Here is a 20,642-nt window from a genome sequence, read left to right on the forward strand (position 1 = left end):
ATTTTAGATTGTGTGCCTAATATCCTATCTGTGCAAAGTTGAATTTAGAAGTGTGCCTATTAACATGCCCTGGTTGACTTTAGAAATGTGCCTATTAACATGCCCTGGTTGACTTTAGAAATGTGCCTATTAACATGCCCTGGTTGACTTTAGAAATGTGCCTAATAGTGTGCTCTTGTTGAATTTTGAAGTGTGCCTTATACCCTCTCCGTGCAAAATCGAATTTAGAAGTGTGTCTATTAACTGAATGTGCCTTGGTTTAATTTAGAAGTACGCCTAATATCCTCTCTGTGCAAAATAAAATTTAGAAGTGTGCCTACTGAATGTGCCTTGGTTGAATTTAAAAGTACGCCTAATATCCTCTCTGTGCAAAGTTGAATTTAGAAGTTTGCCTAATATTAACGTGCCCTGGTTGACTTTAGAAGTGTGCCTAATAGCGTGCCCTCCTTGAATTGTGCCTAATATCCTATCTGCAAAATCGAATTTAGAAGTGTGCCTATTAGCGTCCCTTGGGTGAATTTAGAAGTATGCCTTATATCCGCCCTGTGCAAAGTTGAATTTAGAAGTGTGCCTATTAACACGCCCTGGTTGACTTTAGAAGTGTGCCTATTAACATGCCCTGGTTGACTTTAGAAGTGTGCCTAATAGCGTACCCTCGTTGAATTGTGCCTAATATCCTATCTGCAAAATCGAATTTTGAAGTGTGCCTATTAACATAACTTGGTTGACTTTAGAAATGTGCCTAATAGTGTGCCCTTGTTGAATTTTGAAGTGTGCCTAATACCCTCTCTGTGCAAAGTTGAATTTAGAAGTGTGCCTATCAGCATGCCTTGGCTGAATTTAGAAGTGTGCCTAATATCCTCCCTGTGCAAAATTGAATTTAGAAGTGTGCCTATTAGCGTGCCTTGGTTGAATTTAGAAGTATGCATAATATCCTCTACGTACAAAGTTGCATTTAGAAGTATGCCTAATAACATGCCTGGCCTGATTTTAGAAGTGTGCCAAACAACGCGCCCTGGTTGAATTCAGAAGTGTGCCTGATATCTTCTCTGTGCAGAGTGGAATTGGGTTGCCTAAAATCCTCTCTGGTTGAATGTAGAAGTGCGCCTAATATCCTCTCTGTGAAAAGCAGAATTTTAGAAGTGTGCCTAATAGCGTGCCCTGGTTGAATTTAGAAGTGTGCCTGATAGCGCGCCCTGGTTTACCTTAGAAGTGTACCCATTAGCGCGCCTTAGCTGAATATCGTCACTGCGCAAATTTTTATTTGGCTGCCTAATATCATCCCCATTGCAAAGTTGTTTTGGTTGCCTATTATCCTCTTTATGCAAACCTGAATATAGAATTGTGCCTATTATCCTCTTTGTGCAAAGTCAAATTTAGAAGTGTGCCTGATAGCGTGCCCTGGTTGTACTTAGAAGTGTGCCTATTAGCGTGCCTTGGCTGATTTTAGAAGTGTGCCTAATAGCCTCTCGGTACAAAGTTGATTCTAGAAGTGTATATAACACCACCACTCTGGCATAGCGGAATTTGACAGTGTCCCTAATAACGTCACTGTGCCAAAGTCTGGTGAGCGGGTGTAGTGGATGCCCTATATCGGGTGAAGTATGTGGATGGAGCGGGTGAAGTGGATGCCCTATATCGGGTGAAGTATGTGGATGGAATGGGTGAAGTATGTGGATGGAACGGGTGAAGTGTATGGATGGAACGGGTGAACAAATGTAGAATGGGTGAAGTGGGTGGAACGGGTGAAATGGTAGAACGGATGAAGTAGGTGAATGAACGGGTGATGTGCTTGGAACCAGCGAAGTGGGTGGAACTAGTGAAGTGGATGGAATGAGTGAAATGGGTGGAATTAGTTAAGTGAATGGAACGTGTGAAGATGACGTATGTGTATGGATGATGCATGGAGAAAGGAGAACATGGAACGGATACGAGCGCATGGAACAGGTACGAGCGCATGGAATGGATTGGAGTGCACAGAATGGTGTGACATACATGGAATGGTTTGGAGGGCATGGAACGTCTGAAAGAGCATTGAAAGGAACGGTCTGAGTGCTTGAAATGGGCGTAATGCACGGAACAGTCGGAGTACATGGAACGGATGAAGTTCATGGAACTATGGGAGTGGGCGCGATCTCAAGCACCTAAAGCAAACCACCATATTCACATCTCCACGCTTACTCTCTAGTTTACACCACCACTCAAATAGAACACAGCAATATTATGACACCATTCGGTATAGCTGTTCTCATTCTAACATCTGCCTCATACTCCCCATCACTAACTAATCACTGCTGGTTACACACCCCCCCAGCCAGGCGGTCTCCTCAGGCCTAATGCAGCCACAATCGGTCTGGATAATTCCTGCCAGAACGAACACATACTCTTGACCTCTCAACCACCACACCTACCGCTAAGAAGCAGCCGCTACACGAATGCCACACCAGATGCACACATATCCGGTGCTCACAAGCACCTTTGACTCTCTCTAATCTCTCTACTGACTTGAACTTCGGTTCCCAAGGGCGTTCAAGCTACCAGCGCCTTCAGACCATACCAATGGTACATAAGGCGCTATATAAATGCAAAGTAACATAACATATCCTTTATGACTTTCACAAAGACAATTTACAGCAGAAGTTAGAATAAATGTGTGCAGGGAGATGTACATATACTGGGTTATCTGGTTTAAAATGTTACATGAGCCTTTCCCTACTACTGAAAAAGTCACAAGTCCATACAGAAGGTCCCCTCCCCCCCAGGAAGCTGTTACCCACAGGTTCCCAGACAAAATCCACACATTCAGTTTTATTTCAAGAATATTTACTCTCTTTTAAAAGTTTTCTAAATTTACACAATCGACTGCACTAAAATGGTTGCGGGTGTCTTCTTTTTAACAGCACATAGCAAAATAAGAGCTGGCAACTTAAAGATAAATAAACAAATGTCAAGGAAGTCCTTTCTTGAATTGTAAACCATAACAGTTCCAAAAATGAGACCATGTCCGGTCAAGGTCCACAGAGAATCTGCCATCTGATAGTTAAAAATATGCGTCTGGTTGCATGAGTCAATAGGTTGAAATTGTATTCTTTATATGAAAGAAAGGAACTCCGCAGATCAGACCGAACCCTTTCACAAAGTTACATGTGTTCTGCTGAAAAACACAAATCATACAGATGTTTCAAAAATCACCTTTGTTTTGCAAAGGCAGGTATCATGGAATTGAAAAACAGGTCAAATGAAAACAGTGAAAAAAACGTTGTTGATATATCATGTGGCTTTTAAGCCTGCCTGAGATGAAGTGTGTAGAGATCAGTGGTTTACTTGATGTTGTGCATCTTCACAGATGAGGTTTGCACTAAACACTTGCTAAAGCCATGGTTTGGCAGGGTATGCGGTGTGACCAATTATGTTACGGCTCAGAAAGGAAGAAAAGGAACTACATGTTGTCACAATAGTTTGAAGGCTTTGGGGACTTTGGTGACATCCTTCATAGCAAGAAATACACTGCTGTACAGAGGAGTTATCACCCGGTACAATGTTGTTACATCGCCTGGGTTTGTTTTTGCCAAAGATTAAAGTGGAGCGTGTTTGGGGGGAGTAAGGGGATGGATATAAGTGGTAGGGGGTGTGGGGAATAGGTACTAGATAATAGTGAAAGGGGGGCTTTGTGGGGAAGCCACCAAATATTAAAAACATGCACAAAAAAACCCTGGCGATGTAAGAACATAGAACCCATCACCCTGAAGCCTGCTATAGCAGCAGATGGCTCTTTAAAAGATAAAAACAATTGACTAACAACACCACTTTGCTACTGGATGATTCACAACTAACTTCAGTTTCTGAAGAGAAACATGCACCAAGATGTCTTCTGATCCAATGAACGCCAACGCAGGACATTTAACCTGTTGTGCTACTGTTCATGGCAGTGCCCTATTTTAAATGCTAGATAACCCTCCAAACCGTAGGAGTAAAAAGGGATAGGTTATGTAGTAACTAAAATCAGTAGAGCACGTTAGATTAAAAAAAAGTATTTTTTTAAAAGGGTCATTAACCACATTGACAGAAAAAAGCAAATCAAGCTCAAGTTTGACAATAGAAGGCTTGACCAAACCAGTGCAAATTCCTTGAGCATACAATGGTAGTAGTATACTTTGTGAAAGGCCAATGAGACACAAATACTGAAAACAAATTCAAGCAGAACCAAAAAGTCCCAATCCCCCAAGATATGGGACTATACATTTTAGTTTTGGAAGGTGTGTGTGTGGCCAGTAGATATGAATGTAACTGGTGGAGGGAGAAAAGCGAGACGTAGATGCATCTTCCAACTCAGACGAACCTCAGGACCGTAGAGCTGCTTTCACAAGAAATGCACACAATGTTTGGGGACAGAAAGGTGAAGGGAGGAAGAATCAGAAAATAATCAAGATGGCAATTAGAAGTTTTCAGTTTCAGATGCATCTGCCTTTCAAGTTCTTTCGTAAACCAGGAGATGTTGCAAGATAAATCTGGTCTCTTACACACCAACAGGTAGGGAAATGCATTTCGGAAAGGTTTACAATGGGCAACATTACAACCTTTACATAATGAAAACATAATTATAACTTCTTAACTTTGGAAACAAGTGTTGTTGATAACCCAAAATCCACTGCTCCTTTTGGGAGAATTTAGGAGGATGCTGGGTTTATTAAATTGCATACCATTTGTGCCTATAAAAAGAGCATGAAGGTTGGATCCCAATATACACAAAATATATATAATGTACATACATTTATATGCAATGTTTAACACATTCATGTGTCCAACCTGAACAAGAGGGCTTTTCTACCTGAGCAAACCACGGTTTAATTCCAGGAAAAAAGTGTGCCCAAATTATCTCCTTTAGAAAATAAAAAGAGGAAGAAATAAAACACCCACTTCACCATTCAGTGCAAAGTCGTCTTGAACAGGGTACCCCAGGCTTGGGAAGGGGGAAACCATCCTGGCCAAGATTCAATCTCTCTACAAATATACAAAAGAATAATAAAATATAAGTCCAGGATAACTTCACAAGTCACCCATTTCAGGATTTTGGAGGACAAGGGATAGATTGAGTGCGGAAGCGTTCACTGTCTCTTAATAAATAGCACCCCTCGGCCGCCTCTGTGTGTACAGGTCAAGGGTGACACCATCTGTCGGCTTACAAAAAGAAGCTGGACGATTTTGGATAAAAGCAGCCAATGCACAGCTGTCCATGAGCACTGCAGCAACCATAGCAGTTGACTTTCTCATGTTGGCACAGCAGGTTTTCTGGAACATCAACAGTTTTGAGCCGTTAGGGATGAAGATGGTGGACTTTCAGTTTAAAACTTGAGGCTAAATCCTGGTCCAGCCGCAGAGGCTCCTTGGTTTGTAGTGGTGAGGTGGAAACCAGTATCCTTTAGGTCGTCTTCACCCTGGGAGGGGGGACACAAAAAGTACATCAGCGTCTTCGTCTTGAAGCACAGTTTTTAACAATATGCTAATAACATTTAATTAACTGTTATAGGGGTGGATGGGAATATTAGCATCATGGTCATTCTGGTACTGTGTACTACCTTCATACTGGTTATGAAATGCCTGTAATTGCATGCAATCCCTGAGTATAATTGACAAGTATAATTGACAAGATTGCTGTCTTCAATAGTGTTGGGTAAGAATTGGTGCAGTCACACTTTGTGAGACTACACAAGACTCATCTTCTTGGTATTCGGTAACCCACCTTTTGGTATAGGTCTGTACTACACAAGTTGGTAGTGTGACTGAGCAGCCAGGCCTATCTCAAGAGGGGAAAATGTGAGCTGTTAAACTCTACAATTGAAATTCATAAATACAAGTAGCCAAGTAACACTTACACTCAAGGTTTCAGTTATAAATAGTTATTTATTTTACATCAATTTCAAATAAGCATTCTTTAAAAAGGCAATTTGTTGTAACAATTCAAATACACTTTAAAATTACTTTTCACAGTCAAATAAAGCCAGTGGATAATCTTTGGATATGCTTCATACACTACTCATACACCCTGTGGTAACGTCAATCACAGGTATAGTATTTGCATTTAAATAACACACCAATATACTTTTGTAGACTCTAAGTTGCAGAAAGGAAAGGGTTAGGGAAGTAAAAAGGTTAGAACAATTTCTCAGCAGTGTGATGACAACTGAATCCTCCAATGAGCTCTAAATGAGCCTTTCCCAGCAGTACCAGTATACACGCTACCACCTATGAGGGACAAACAGTATCAAAGTCAATGGATTTAGAAGAGTGCCTTTAGGGAGCCAGGACAGCCAAAGTCATTTGAACAGTTTATGGATCTGATGCATTTCTTGGACACAAGTTAAAGAATTTTAGAAAAATCACTTGTAGGATCCCAAGCTGTGATGCCTGTGAGAAAGGAGATGGAATCAACTCGAAAAAGGTAAGCCAATGCAAATCTCAAATGAAATTGCAGCTAATGGCATTAAGGTAAGTACCCAAAGTATAAACAGTACCTCTGGTTAGAAGAAGAGTGGTCCAGCTGGATTCCGTCTTCCTACAGCGGTGCAGACCCTGGTTCCTGAGCCTCAGCAACAGAGAGGCGAAGCAAGTCAGGGATGGTGGTCCAGTGGAGTTCGTCTCGGGGTTAGTTGGTCCCACTAACCCAAGGGGAGAAGTCGTTCTGGAGAATCTACACAGTAGAATTTACATAATGTATGCAGGGACTTCCATGTTGCTGCTCTGCAAATGGCCCTCAATGGTACATCCCTTTCAAGAGCTGAGGAAGCATCCACTCTAGTAGAACACGCTCTTAGACCTTTTGGTGAATCCTTTCCAGCCAACGAGTAACGCTCAGTTATGCACACAACAATTAATCTTGAGATGGTTTGTTTTGTGACAGCTAATCCTAATCTTTAAACAGCATAACCAATAAAAAGCTGATCATCTTGGTGAATATTTGCAGTGCTTGTGCTATAGAAACTTAGAACCCTCTTTGGGTCTAAGTGATGTAGTTTCTCTTCCCCCCCTAGATGGTAGTGCAATACGTTGTGCCAAATGAAATTCTGACACAGCAAGAAAGATGACTTAACCCTTAAAACTACCTTATCCTTGGAGAAGGACGTGAAAGGTTGTTTGGAAGATAGAGCCTGAAGCTAATTTACCCTATGGGCAGGTGTGATGGCCACTAGAAAGGTAGTTTTTATGGTTTGCATCCTTAAAGGGCACAAATGTAAGGGCTCAAAAGGAGCTCGGATAAGACCTCTTAGTACAAGGTTTACATCACATGATGGCACAATGAAGGGAGTAGGCGGGAACAAATTTGTTAAGCCTTTCAGATATTGCGTCACAATTGGTACTTTGAAATTTTATCCATCATCCGGAGGTCTTTTGAAAATTGAAAGGGCTGCTAAATAGCCCTTCACCAGGCTACTTGCAACCCAGTATGGGTCAAGTGAAGTAGGAAAGACAAAATCTGGTGAAGTTTACATGAGAAAGGATCTAGTTTATTTTGCCTACACCAGCTGCAAAATCTAATCCAACGGCAGCGGTACAGGGATTTAGTTGCTGGTCTTCTTGCCGAAAGCAACACTTCCATTACGTCTTCTGGAAGATCCCAATCCTTCTATCTCACCCTTTCAGACACCAAGCGTGAAGGTTGAGAGTCCTGATCTCTGGGAGAAGAATGATGGCCATCCGGGGCAATGAGGATCATGGTTTTCCCGAACTTCCCCAACCTCCGTATTACGTGAGCAATGACAGGGACTGGCAGAAACACAAACAGGAGTGGAAATTCCCAGTCCACTTCGAATGAGTCTCCTATAGCTCCTCTTTGGGGACATTTCCTGGAGCAGAACAAGTCGCACTTCCGGTTGATACGGGTCGTGAACAGATCCAGTTGAGGGGTTCCCCAAATGGCGAAGATCTTTAGAAGGATTTCCTGAGCAAATTCTCATTCGTGGGAAACTGTACTCTGCCTGCTCAGAGCGTCCGCCGCCATGTTCTTTTCTCCGGCTAGATGAACTGCCAGAAAAGGTATTCCTTCTCTTATTGCCCAGAACCAGAGCTGTGTTGCCTCTCTGCACTGGGGCAGTGACCATACGCCACCTCTCTTATTGAGGTAATGCATGGCCACCGTGTTGTCTGTCATTATTAGGACACTTTCCCCCTGTATCGAAGGCAGGAAGGCCATCAGCGCTAGTCTGATTGCCCTCAGGTCCAAAAGGTTCATATGCAGCGTCTGCTTATTGAAAGCTCTTATGTGTGCGCCCCATCCTGAGAGGGAGGCATCTGTCACAACTGTCGTCTCCGGCCATGGTTGGCAAAAGTTTTCCTCATCACATTCTCCCGGTTGGCCCACCACAGGAGATCCTGGGCGACCTTTGTCAGGACCTGAAGAAAGTCTGTCTTTCTGCCAGAGAATTCAGACCACTGGGATCTGAGAGCCCACTGAAGGGATCTCATTCTCAGAAAGGCTCCTGGCACCAGAAAAATGCAGGACGCCATGAGGGCGAGCAACTTTAGGAAGTCGCAGGCTGGAAGACGTTGGGCACTCTGACATTTCTGGACCACCTGCAAAAGATGTTGAGCCCTCAACTCGGATGGCGAAGCTTTTACCGGGGTTGAATCCAGGACTGCTCCAATAAATTGAAGCTTCTGAGATGGTGTCAATGTGATGCTGGAAATGCATTGGAGGGACAGGGCTTCCATGTCCTTGTCCTGTACTCCCATGTGTGTTGTGTTTTCTGCACAGGAGTCCATGGTGACTCCTGGCAGTGCAGCTCTTCCTCTTTTTGGTCATGGTGAACAGAGACCCTTCAGATACCCTTATGGCACCCATGGGTGGGAGTACATCCCTGTGCCCCACAGAGCAGGGTATGGGCTGGTGGCAGCTCCATGCTGAATTCGACAGGTGCTCCGAGTAGCCTCCATTTTGGGATACCCAGGCCCTGCCATAGGAATCAGTGGGGATAGAAGGTGGCCCCCTTGGTTTCTATTACGTGTTACCTTGTTTCCCCAAAGTCCTGGGAAGCTCTACTCCGTCCCTTCCCCTGACTGGCTGTTGGGTGGAAGAACCATATATGGTATTGTGAAGAAGTCAAGGCCAGACTGGTTGGAGCCTTACCAGTGACTGTATGTTTTCGGTACACCCGTGGGGTGGGACCTGTGAGAATAGAACGTGTGACCAATATGCATTCTATGTTATGGGTGTCTCGTATCTGTGTGTGTGACACAAAGAATGAGACTGCCTGAAACTGCCATAAATGCAGAGTGGTGTGCTGAAAGGCTGGGTGCTTACCACAATCCACATTCCTTGTTATGGGTGTCTGGGTGTAAGTGAATGGTCTGAATGCACGGTGAGCCCGATTGGCTGCCTGCACCAATGCCCTTCTGTCTGATTGGCTGACTGAGCTTGGCACAGGTGAATGAGGGACAGATGTGTATATCTGCGGTCCTCTCACCAATTTGTTCAGAAGCTGAACTAAAAACTTGAAGCGGTTTATCCTTGAAGCTCAGCTGAAAGAAGAAGGCTGGCTGCTGCCTACTGTTGACGAAATCTGAAAGCTGTCTAGTATGTCGATGACTGATCTAAGAGAGGACCTGGCTAGGAGACCTCTCCCCAAGCTACGAGGGAACATTGTGCAGAAGCTGATCTTCATCAAGGCACCCTGGAAGTCAGTCCCGAAAGGCTGTCGACCGGAGACAAGCTGCACAGAGAAACTAAGTAAAGCACTAGGACATCGAGGCCATTCACATCCATCCCCATTGTCCGGGGGTTCGGAGGATCTCTGACTGCTGGAAGCCTGTCGAGTCGTGTTGCCCAGAAGCGGGGACAGCTTGACAACATGCTGCTTGATGAACGGAGCCACAATGCTTCACCTTGCACAATCGACCTGCCGGAGAAAGTCGGTGTCGTTGACAACCAAGGAAAGTCCGCCAGTGGGTTTCCTGCCAACTGAAGTCCACAAAGACGCAGCCGAGAAGATCTGAAAGCCAGCTGTGGTCGAGTCCCGATGGTCGCCAGGCCTACGTTCTTCCCAGAGTCTTCTTTGTAGTACCAAACTTTTTACATCGAGGTGCACTGCACGTCTTGTCTTCGCAGGACATCCCCAATCGATCGTCGACAAGCACTGTGAAGGTTGAAGCTGCTGTCTCGATGAGTGTTCACAGGAATCTCAACGCCCTGTGGCTCCTGCTCTAAAGGGAGTCCCACTAATGAGGGATCTGTCGACAAACTGTCGAAGAAGCTCTTCTAACTCAGGTACATTGGGGTACTTGAACATTTTGACCAGGAAACAAGACTATTTAAACATATGGACTGGGCTTGTCAATGCTCTTTATTACAGGTTGCCCAGGTGAGGGGATCGCCATTCAGAACTGCCTCTAAGCAGAGGGTGTCAGCATTCTGCCATTGTTTAGCCCAACTTGTCTTCCTTCCTATGATCTATGCTGATACGACATGCATTACTTACCGTAAAAGCATTTTTGACGATTGTATCTGCTTACATTCACATGCTGTGCATATGGTCCGACATCCAGTGGTAACCGCGGAGTATTGCATCTTGTCTTTCGAGAATCGAAAAGGGACGTCATCATGGGCGTGCCTGTAACACTATCCCTACGCGACGTGCAGTGCACCCAAGATCCCTCACGCGTCGAGGTCCCTCCGATTGTATTTTTACGGCCGTGAGGGAGCCTTATGACTATCGTGAGTTCAGAAAAGAGAGAAAGTAGTAAGATGTCCATGTTCCTTCCATCCAAGCGGGGAGGAAGGGTGGGCGCATGTGAATCTAAGAAGATACAATCATCAGAAATGCTTTTACAGTAAGTAATGCATGTCTTCTGATGTTTGTTAATCGGCTTAGAATCACATTCTGTGCATAGACTAGCGAGCAGTACCCGGAGTTGGAGGTGGGTTGTGAGAAGGAACAGTAGTGAAAAGATGTCTTAATACTGCTTCTCCCACCTGAGAATAAGATCTAGAATGAGTGTCTAGGCAATTGTGTTTTGTGAAGGTGTGTACAGAACTCCAGGTTGCCGCTTTGCAAATGGACTCAAGGGGAACATATGCAATGAATGCTATGGAAGCCCCAGTGCCTTGGTTTGAATGTGCTCTAGGCTTGAAGGGCAGTTCTCCCTTAGCAAGAGTGTAGCAGAGTGTGATGCATTTGACAATCCACCTAGAGATAGTGGATTTGGAGACCGCATCTCCTTCTCTTCCTGCTTTCAATGAAACGAAAAACTGATTAGTCTTTCTCAGTGGTCGAGTTGTTTCCATGTAGAACACGACTGCTCTGTGTACATCAAGTGTGTGCAGGCTTCTTTCTCCCATGCTTGAAGGGTTTTGAAAGAACTTTGGTAGTTCTATAGTTTGGTTCACATGGAACTTGGAGTGAGTGCGTAGAACCACCTTATCCTTGTGAACTGTTACAAAGGGATCTAGGACAGAGCGCCTGTAGTTCACTTACTCTCCTAATGGAGGTAACAGCTATTAAAAAAGCAGTCTTATAGGTGAGATCTTCTGCGCATGGGCTCGAAGGGAGGCCCCATAAGTCTAGTCAACACCACGTTTGGGTCCCATCCGGGAGCCGGGTTAGAAACGGGAGAGTGAATTCTTTTCACTCCTTCCATGAAAGCTTTAATAACTGGTATCTTCCACCACGACCTTCTGTTGTGACGTAGTGTAGGCTGAAAAGCACAGCTAAGTGAACTTTTAGAGAGCTAAAGACCAGACCTGAGTCAAGTAAAGGAGTTCGGTTTGCACCAGATGACAAACCGCTTCCACTTACTGGAATAGCAATATCGGGTGGTTGGTTTTCTTGCCTCTCTGAGAATGTCCATACATCTCTGAGGGAGCTGCAGGCACCCAAACTCTATGACCTCAGGAGCCAGGCCGCTAAGTTCAATGTCTGCGGGCATGGGTGAAGCATCCCCTTGGTCTTGCAACATGTTGTACGGGCAAGGCAGTTTGACTGGAGGTGATAGGGACATCTCCATCAGATGAGCGAACCAGGGTTGGCAGGCCCACATGGGGGCCAGCAGTATCATCGTGACTGGTTCCTGGTGCATCTTGTGTACTATCTTGTTGAGAAGGGGAGTCGGGGGGGCGGGTGGGGGAAGGGGGGGGGAGCATAAACAAATTTCCCTGACCATGTTATCCAGAGTCTGTTCCCCTTGGAACGGTTCTGGGGTACCTGGAGGCATAATCTTGGCATTGAGCATTCTCCAGAGTTGCGACCAAATCTATCTCTGGGAAGTCCCATTCTGCAAAAATGCAAAAACGTTGGAGACAATGTCTTCGTGTAATCGCCATCCGTACTCCATGGGCAACGGGAAATCTCTGCGGAGTACGTCTGTTAGAAGATTAAGTTCCCCTGGAACATGTTGTGATAACAGGAACATGTTGCGTTTGAGAGCCCACTTCCAAATGTTTTGGGACAGTTTGGACAGCCCTGGAGAGTGAGTGCCCCCTTGTTTGTTCAGATAGTACACGGCTGTGGTGCTGTCTGTGAGGATCAGGACCGTCTTTTCCTGCAGTCGTGTCTGGAAAGCTTTTAGTGCTTTGAACACTGCCAACAGTTCCAACAGGTTTATGTGGTTGGATGCGATGTCTGACGACCAAACTCCATGCGCTGTCTGTTGAAGCAGGTGAGCTCCCCACCCTGCGAGACACACGTCTGTAGTTAGAGTGGCTTCAACTGCGGCGGTGGTGAATGATTTCCCCTTCAAGAGGTTGTCCCTCTGTTACGCTCACCTGGTTCCCACGGGGGCGTCGATCGGAACTGGGCCGCTGTTTCCACCAGCGTGACGTGTAGCGCCGAGATGACTGACTGGACTGGCCCGCTCAGCCTAGTTTGTCTGGCTCGCAGGAATATTCTTCTGCAAAGGAGAAGGGGAATTAACCACCCGTGGAATTGAGTGTCAACCCACCTTCCCCACTCCCTTGGTCTTCCCACAGATCCCTCTTGAGGTCCCCTCCTTAGTCTCACCTGATGGTTTGGAAGGATGAGCTCTCCATCCTGCGTCGACCGCAGGAGCGCGTTGATGACCAGTTACTTCACTGGCGTAGAGGAATTGGTGAGTTCCAGTATTGATTCTAAAGTCCAATTGTTCATAAGAGTTCAAATGTCTGATCTTCACTCTGTCCGATTCCTTGCAGGTTGCCGATTAATCCACTCGAAGATTTCCAAATGGCAATTGGTAAGATTCAAGTAAGTCTATTGTGGTTTTCCCCTTAGGGGCTGGGGTACGGCGATGAAGCAGAGTTGACTGTGCCGACCCGAGATGAGGTGAGACCCCCGTGGTAAATCAGGTAAGTTTTGTGGGGGGTAACTTGTATTGTCTTTGCTTTCTCTCCTTAGGGGCCGGGGTACGGCGATGAAGCAGAGTTGACTGCGCCGACCCGAGATGAGGTGAGTACCCCCCTGTGGTAAATCAGGTAAGTCCTTGGGGGTAGCTTGTATAGCCTTAGAGAGTCCCCTTGCTCACCTTGCTGTCTTTGTCTCCTTAGGTGTCGGAGGGCGGCCGCGAGATGGAGAGAGCGTGATGGAATGCTGAAGTACCACCAAGCAGGTGAGTTCAGCGGGGCGCCGTAGGAATGCGAAGCGATGCTTCAAAGACTTCTGTCTTTCAGCTCCGTGGCGAAATGGATCAGGATTCAGGTAAGGATTAAAGTTAAAACTCCTGTTCTAACCTTTATCCTTTTTTTCTTGTTTCAGGAGTCCCAGGACTGAAGCGGGCGTGGCTGAAGACTGGAGCTGCTGAAAACACAGTGAGCGTCACGCTGCAGCAAGCAGAATAACGCGAAGCACATGTGGCTGTCCGGGCGTGGTTTAAATAGCCTTTGAAGAAGTTCCAGGTAAGTATTCTTCCACAGCCCCACCCAAGTAACAAAATAGTCCCTTCAGTAAAATAGTCCCTCCTAAGCCTCATTTGGCTTGAGTCTTCATGCAGCATGGTCTGCCTCAGGTGAGTATGCAGCATGGTCTGCTTCAGGTAAGTTATCAATAATGAGCCTGGCGCCATAGGCGCCAGGACTGCACCTAAACAGCCCCTAACTGGGGCTTTTGGGCATGCTCCAAGTGGCATGATGCCTGCTTCCGGGGCTGCTGGGCCTGGTCTGGTCTTCCGGGGGCAGGCATCATGACACCCTCGACCACCACTGCAGCGAGAGAACGAGGGCCGGCGAGACAACCACTAGATCTTCCCACTGTCCGCTGGCCTGAAAGCACTGGCTGTTGAGCCACTCCTGCATTGGGAGCATGCGCGCGTGAGGAACGAAGTAGATACAAGACGCCATCATTCCTAGCAGTCGCATTGCCTTGCGTACTGTCACCTCTCGACTGGCTACATACTGAGGGATTTGAAACATGTTTTGAACCCTCTTGTTGGAGGGGAAGACGAGGCCGTCCTTTGTTCAAATTATAGCCCTTAGGAACTGCATGACCTGACTGGGGTCTAGGCTGGATTTTTTTCTCGTTGGTAGAGAATCCCAGACTGAATTAAAGATCTATCGTCTTTTGGGTATTTAACAGACAGGTTTCGTAAGAGTCCCCTGTTATGAGCCAGTCGTCGAGGTAAGGATAGACTGGGATGGATTGCCTGTGCAGATGTGCTGCTGCCACCGCTAGTACCTTTGGAAATACCCTTGGTGCAGATGATATGCTGAAGTGTAGTACCTTGAACTGATAATGCTTGTCTTGTATCATAAAACTGAGGTATTTTCTGTGCGCTGGCAACATCGAAATATGAATGCATGCATCTTTCATGTCCAGTGTTGCCATGTAATCCCCCTGTGATAGCAGGGGAATTACTTCCTGCAGAGTGACCATGCAGAACTTTTATGGCTTTAAAAATGTGTTTGCTGGGCGCAGATCTAAAACCGGGTGCATGGTTAGATCCTTTTTGGGTACAAGAAAGTACACTGAATAAATACCTTCTTTTACCTGTGACAGAGGTATGATTTCTATGGCTCCTTTCTCCTGTAGTGTCTCGACTTCCTGAAGAAGTATGTGAAGATGGTCTGGTGTCAGTCGTCTTGCTCGTAGATGTCTGAATGTTGGGGACTGGTTGAACTCTATACAGTACCCGTGGGCTACGGTCTTTAGCACCCACTGGTCTGTAGTCATCTCCTCCCATGCCTGAAGGAGAGATGTTAGCCGGCCCCGAACCGGGGAGGCATGGGAGGGGACCCATTTTGAACATGAGGCCGGGGAGCCTCTAGGGGTAGAGTTCCGGCCCCTTCCTTTCCCACGACGTTGACCCCTTTGCAGATACGGGGTGGTGTATCTGCTGGTTCCCTGTGGAGAGTTCCAATTGTTTCTTGAGGAGTATTGTTGAGGGAAGCGTTGGCCATGAAAAAGCCGTCTGGACCCAGACACTCGTCTTGTAGAGGGTCTTTGTGTAATTTGGCCTAGTGTTTTCAGGGTGTCATGCTCCTTTTTTGCGGTCTCGAGGGCCTCGTGGACCGCTTTCTTCCAGGTTGGATTCTTCCATGGGTTTATTTATAAGTGATGCTTGCGTCTCAGGCTTGAATCCAGAGTTCCTAGCCACGCATGTCTTTTCAGGTGTGTGCCCTGACCCAGGCATCGACCAGCTGTTTCGGCAGAATCCAGTCTTCTTAAGTATGCTTTGGTTCACTTGTCTGCCCTCAGTGACTGGTCAGGAGACGAGTTCGTAGTGGTTCGGGAACCTCCTGTAGGCCTTCTTGTAGTAAGGCCCATTGAGCATCCACGTAGCTGGCCAATAAGGTTGTGTTGTTGGCAATACGTGTTGAAAATGCTGCTGCGGCCGTGACCCTCTTCCCAAGGGCGTAAAGTCTTTTACCTTCCTTATCAGGAGTTGCCTCGCCGGTAGACAGAGGGACCCCTGCCATCTTTCTTGTAGTAGTCACCACCAGAGAGTCTGGGGTGGAGTGACCTCTGATATAAAGGGGATCCGAGGGAGAAGGACGAAAGAGTTTTTCTATTCTTGGGTTAACACCTCTTGTGAGAGCAGGTGTCGATAAGGAGGGGGCCAGACTTTTAACTGAATTGAGGAGAGGAATAGCCTGGCTGGCCAGCGGCTTCTCTTAGGATGTTCTCCACAAAGTCAGCTTCAGGGACAGCTTGATCTGTGGCAATCTTTAAGTGTCCAGCTGCTTTGCGCAACATGACGTTAAACGTCAATTGATCATCCACTGGCGAAGATTGTCTAGTGGGGGTGGACTGGGGGGAATCCAAAGATGGGGCATTAGGATCTTGTGGATCTGGAGACTGCCATGGTTGAGGGTCACCCATATCCAGGTTCTCCTCACAGCCCTCTATGGGATCATGCATGTCCTCAGGATTGGTGAATTGATCCTCATCCTGAGTGTCTGTAGGAATGTCTTCTTCAGCGAGGTCATAGTTGTATATATCCTCTTCCAGAGAGGGGTCAAAGAGCCTTGGGAATTTTGCTAAAGGGTCTCCTTGGTGTGGGTTGTTCTGAACGGGAAACAAACCTGTCCAGCCTTTCCATGCAGTTTTCAAATTTCTCTCTAGTCCAAACAGAAGACCTAGAAGGGTCTAGAGGTGGAAAAGGTTCTTGAAAACGCTCAGTCGTAAGATGTCGAGAGATTTTTGTCTGAAAGTCGAAGACATCCCTTCCTCGCCCTCAGAGAACTCCTCCTGGGGGACCGACAGAGGTGGGACATTCCTGTGCCTCTCTTTCGTCTTATGGGAGGGTTACGGTACTCCTCTTAGGCTATCCTTGGATCTCGACAGATCCTTGGCCTTTTCCGTAGGCCTCGAAGAATCCCTTGACTGCCGTTTCTGAGAATCGGCGGAAACAATCCTTGCTAAGCTGTCGGCAACGTCCTCCGCAGACGGGAGGCGCGTAGCTTCAGCCTGCAATTGTGAAGGAGTCTTTTTCGGCAAAGCCGGGGCCTCGTCTTCGGCAGCTGCCTTCCTTGGCTGTGCCGGGGCCTTGTCCTCAGCGGCTGCCTTCCTTGGCGGTGCTGGGGCCTTGTCTTCGGTGACCCCCTTCTTCGGCGGAACCAGAACCCTGTCGTCACCAGATACCTTCTTGTGATGCGTCTCGACGGAACTCAGGATATTAGAGGTAGCGCCCTTTGTTTTTGATGGACCGGTCGCTAGACGCATATGCGGCTGCGGGGAGGGCTGCTGATCTAGACGGTCGGCGGATGCCACCAGAGCTTCGGTGTACCCGTTTGCTCTGAAGTCTACTTCAACTTGGCCGAAGATTGACTTGGGGTTGTGTGTTTAGTGCTGTGTAAATGTTCGTCTTTGTCGCCATGGGTGTGGCTTCCCCATAGCAGTGCCTAATCCGTGCCTGGCGGGGCCGGGTACAGACTATGCGGAACAAGAGCGTTTTGTCGAAAGGTCAACCACCTCCGGTTCGGAGGTCTGATCTTCAATCTCGCCGTCGTCACATTCGGTGAGAGAACTCAGCCTTCGACATACATCCCGTAGGCTGCCCACCGCTTGACTTTGCGCTCCTTTAATGTCTTAGGACGGAGGAGTTTACAAGCTGTGCATCCTACTTCATTGCGATCGAGGGGTAAGCAACGGTTACACCGTTTGTGCTCATCTTTCCAGGGAAATTTGCCTTTACAATTGGGGCAAAACCTAAATGGAGTCCTCTCCATAGCTGAGGATGGGTAGAGTGACGAAGATCAAAAGGGAAAGAGGAAGGAAAGGGAAAGGCATTCTCAGATTGTACAGAAATGGCCATCCGAACCCCACTCTCCCTACTGTGTAGGCCGGCGGAAGGCCTGGCCATGTGGTCGGCAGCGCCGACAGGATCACCGTCTGTCGAAGTTCTGAAGGTCTTCGGTGGAGATCTGGAACAGCCGTCGAAATAAGGGTGATCTGAATTATTTTATATAACTATTCGACCAAAGGTCGAGGGGACAATAGGCAATGTCTCTGACTAGCTCCGCATAAGGCGACCAGTATGCAGGGTGGAAAGAAACAATCCGAGGGACCTCGACGTGTGAGGGATCTTGGGTACACTGCACATCACATAGGGATAGTGTTACAGGCACGCGCAGGTCGACGTCCCCTTTCAATTCTCGAAAAAGACAAGATGCAATACTGCGCGGTTTTCACTGGATGTCGGACCATATGTACAGCACACGATTCTAAGCAGATGAACAAACATCAGAAACATGGTTATATGATTTGTATGCCATTATAACTGTCAGCAGTGGTTTCATTTTAAAATGTGTCAATATGGTACCACCTAGACATTGAATATATTTGCCATATTAGAATTGCCAGAGTACAAAGTGCGTTATTAATTGTGTATATATCTTGAACCTTATTTCTATATAAAGAACTGTTAGCACATAACAGTGGGTGTACATTTCTTCTTTCTTCTTAGTGGGGGGGGCTTGGGGACTACACTGTACTTAAGCACCAGCTCGCATCTCCTTCTAAGAGCTTAAGCCTTGGTTGCTCGTCCATGCTACCCTATAGAGAACCTTGGCTGGGGTGCTCTGTGCTTCTACTCTGCCATATAGAGAGCAGGAGTAGAGATACCCTCCTCCAGTCTTTACAGTCAAATGGGACTTCTTGAAGTTCAGGGAGAAGCCCAGCTCGTGGAGAAGGCAGGTGCTCCTGAGATGACACGGACACTGTTGCGGAGAAACAGCTCTGATCAGCCAGTCGTCCAGGTAGGGGTAGATGTGAATCCCCCCCGCCTTAGACTTGCTGCCACCACTGCCATGAGCTTGGTGAAACCATTGGGCGGAGGTGAGCCCGAATGGCAGAACTCGAAACTGATAATGTGAACCGCCAACGGCAAACCTCAGGTACTTTCTGTGCTTCTGATGTATCGGCACATGAAAGTAAGCATCCTGAAGGTCCAATGACACCAACCAATCCTGGAGTCGAGGGGCCTGAAGGATCTGCGAAGGAGTTACCATCTTGAACTTGTCCTTCCTGAGGAACTTGTTCAAGCATCTCAAGTCCAAGATGGGCCGCACTCCTCCGTCCTCCTTTGGGATTAGAAATTAAGGAGAGTACCAACCTTGGTTCCTCTCTGCTGCATGTACCAATTCTATCACACCTTTGTCCAATAGGGTGAAAATCTCCTGTTGGAGGAGCGGATCTGGAATCAAGGTTGTGTTTGCTGTTGGGGGGCAATCGAGAGATCTTTTCAGGAATTGGAGGCAGTATCCGTCTGCTACTGTTTGAAGGACCCATGTATCCGAAGTTATGCTTTGCCAACTTTGGACATGGTAAAACAGTCGGCCCCCACCACAGTAGTTTTGTGGCTGAAGGAGTAATTTTGCTGTTACATCTGCAGCTGAGGGTAACTAGGCGGGTGCTAAACGGGGAGTCCTTTCTCCTCTGCCTCTTCCATGATAAGGTCTTCTTTGACCTCTTTGTGAAAACTGACTTCTAGATATGGAGGAATAGAAACAAAAAGAACTACCCCTCAATCTTTGACCTGTAGATTGAGGTTGTCTTATTCCCGCCCCTAAAGATTTTTCTGGAGCTCAAGAAGCTTGCAGTTTTTCTAGCCGGCTATCAGTCTCCTCCCCAAAAAGAGAAGTACCATCAAACGGCATGTCTAGCAGACGTGCCTGAACATCCGCCGAAAATACAGATTTTCTTAAACAAGACATACGTCGAAGAACTGCGCTGGCTGCCATGCTCTACTGGTCGAGATTGCCTCATGGCATCTTTACCATCTTGTATCAGGCTTAAAAAGCCTTCTCTCTCTCCTCCCTCTGGTATGTGCTCTGCTGCCAACGCAGCCACTCCCCAAAGGGTATGCAAGTATTTTGTTAATGCACTGGTAGCATTGGCAGATGTGAATGCCATCCTTCCTGTTAGGGAGAATTCTCATAAATGTGCCAATTCCCTTCACCCTAGAGACCCCCAGCAACTTTTCTGGATTTTGAGGACTTCATTTTTTTAGCTGGAGGTAGTGTGACACTTTTTCCCACTCTCTCGTGTGTTTTACTAGCGTTTCCTTAGGCTATCTAGTCTAACCAACTCCAAAAGGCATCATCTTTTCATTTGCGTCACACAGTACCCTCAGTGCAGTGGCACAGGGAAACCTTTCCAGGCTTTCCCAAGGTTTAAATACCTTCTCTGGGATAAACTACTGTTTCCCAGAGTAAGTAAAGTGAAATTGACTTTACTAGTCTTTTAAATTCCTAGACCCAGCACACCCTATCTTACAATAGTGTGCTGGAGGGGTTACTTAGTATCCCCCTCTGTCTAGATAGTCATGTAGCAGTCAAATGCTACCCTTTCCTCTCAGAATGGCAGGTGGCAGTGGTTTTACAACTACCATGATTTTTCCTGACCGCGAACAGCGGTAGCGTTAAATAGCAGGAGCCATATTTATCAAGATGGCATCTGAGGCCCCTATGTAAAAACAGGTCCTGGTCTTTTTTCGCCATTTCTTTGTGGAAAGGTCCTTCTAGAGTTCTGCTCTGCGCGCCAAACCAGGTTTGTTCTCTTTGTTCATTTGCCTTTGGCAGGCTTCAGGAGTGAAGACCACCTCTGGCGCCTAAGTGTCTGGGGTGGGCAGGAAGAGAGGGAGGTTGCCGAAATTCCCTGTGCTTAGTCTTCTAGGAGACCCAAATGCACTCTGTGGTGATTTGCTGGCTGACTGTCCGGCAAGGACAGCAACCCTGCTGGGTGAGT

General features: G+C 46.8%; 1 protein-coding gene across 6 annotated transcripts in view; it reads right to left on the reverse strand.

The window, feature by feature from the left end:
* Nucleotides 1–2,806: 2,806 nt before the first annotated feature.
* Nucleotides 2,807–20,642, reverse strand: part of LOC138472139 (cyclin-dependent kinase 11B-like) — a 945,042-nt gene continuing 927,206 nt past the window's right edge. For all 6 annotated transcript variants that reach the window (XM_069610151.1, XM_069610152.1, XM_069610149.1 and 3 more), the window contains one exon: nucleotides 2,807–5,435. In XM_069610151.1, coding sequence (XP_069466252.1) covers nucleotides 5,343–5,435 — 93 coding nt within the window. In that variant the 3' untranslated portion in view covers nucleotides 2,807–5,342. The remainder of the gene's footprint in view (nucleotides 5,436–20,642) is intronic.

This window comes from Ambystoma mexicanum, chromosome 8, assembly GCF_040938575.1.
Source record: "Ambystoma mexicanum isolate Mex_15411 chromosome 8, UKY_AmexF1_1, whole genome shotgun sequence".
In the NCBI taxonomy this organism is placed as follows: Eukaryota; Metazoa; Chordata; class Amphibia; order Caudata; family Ambystomatidae; genus Ambystoma; species Ambystoma mexicanum.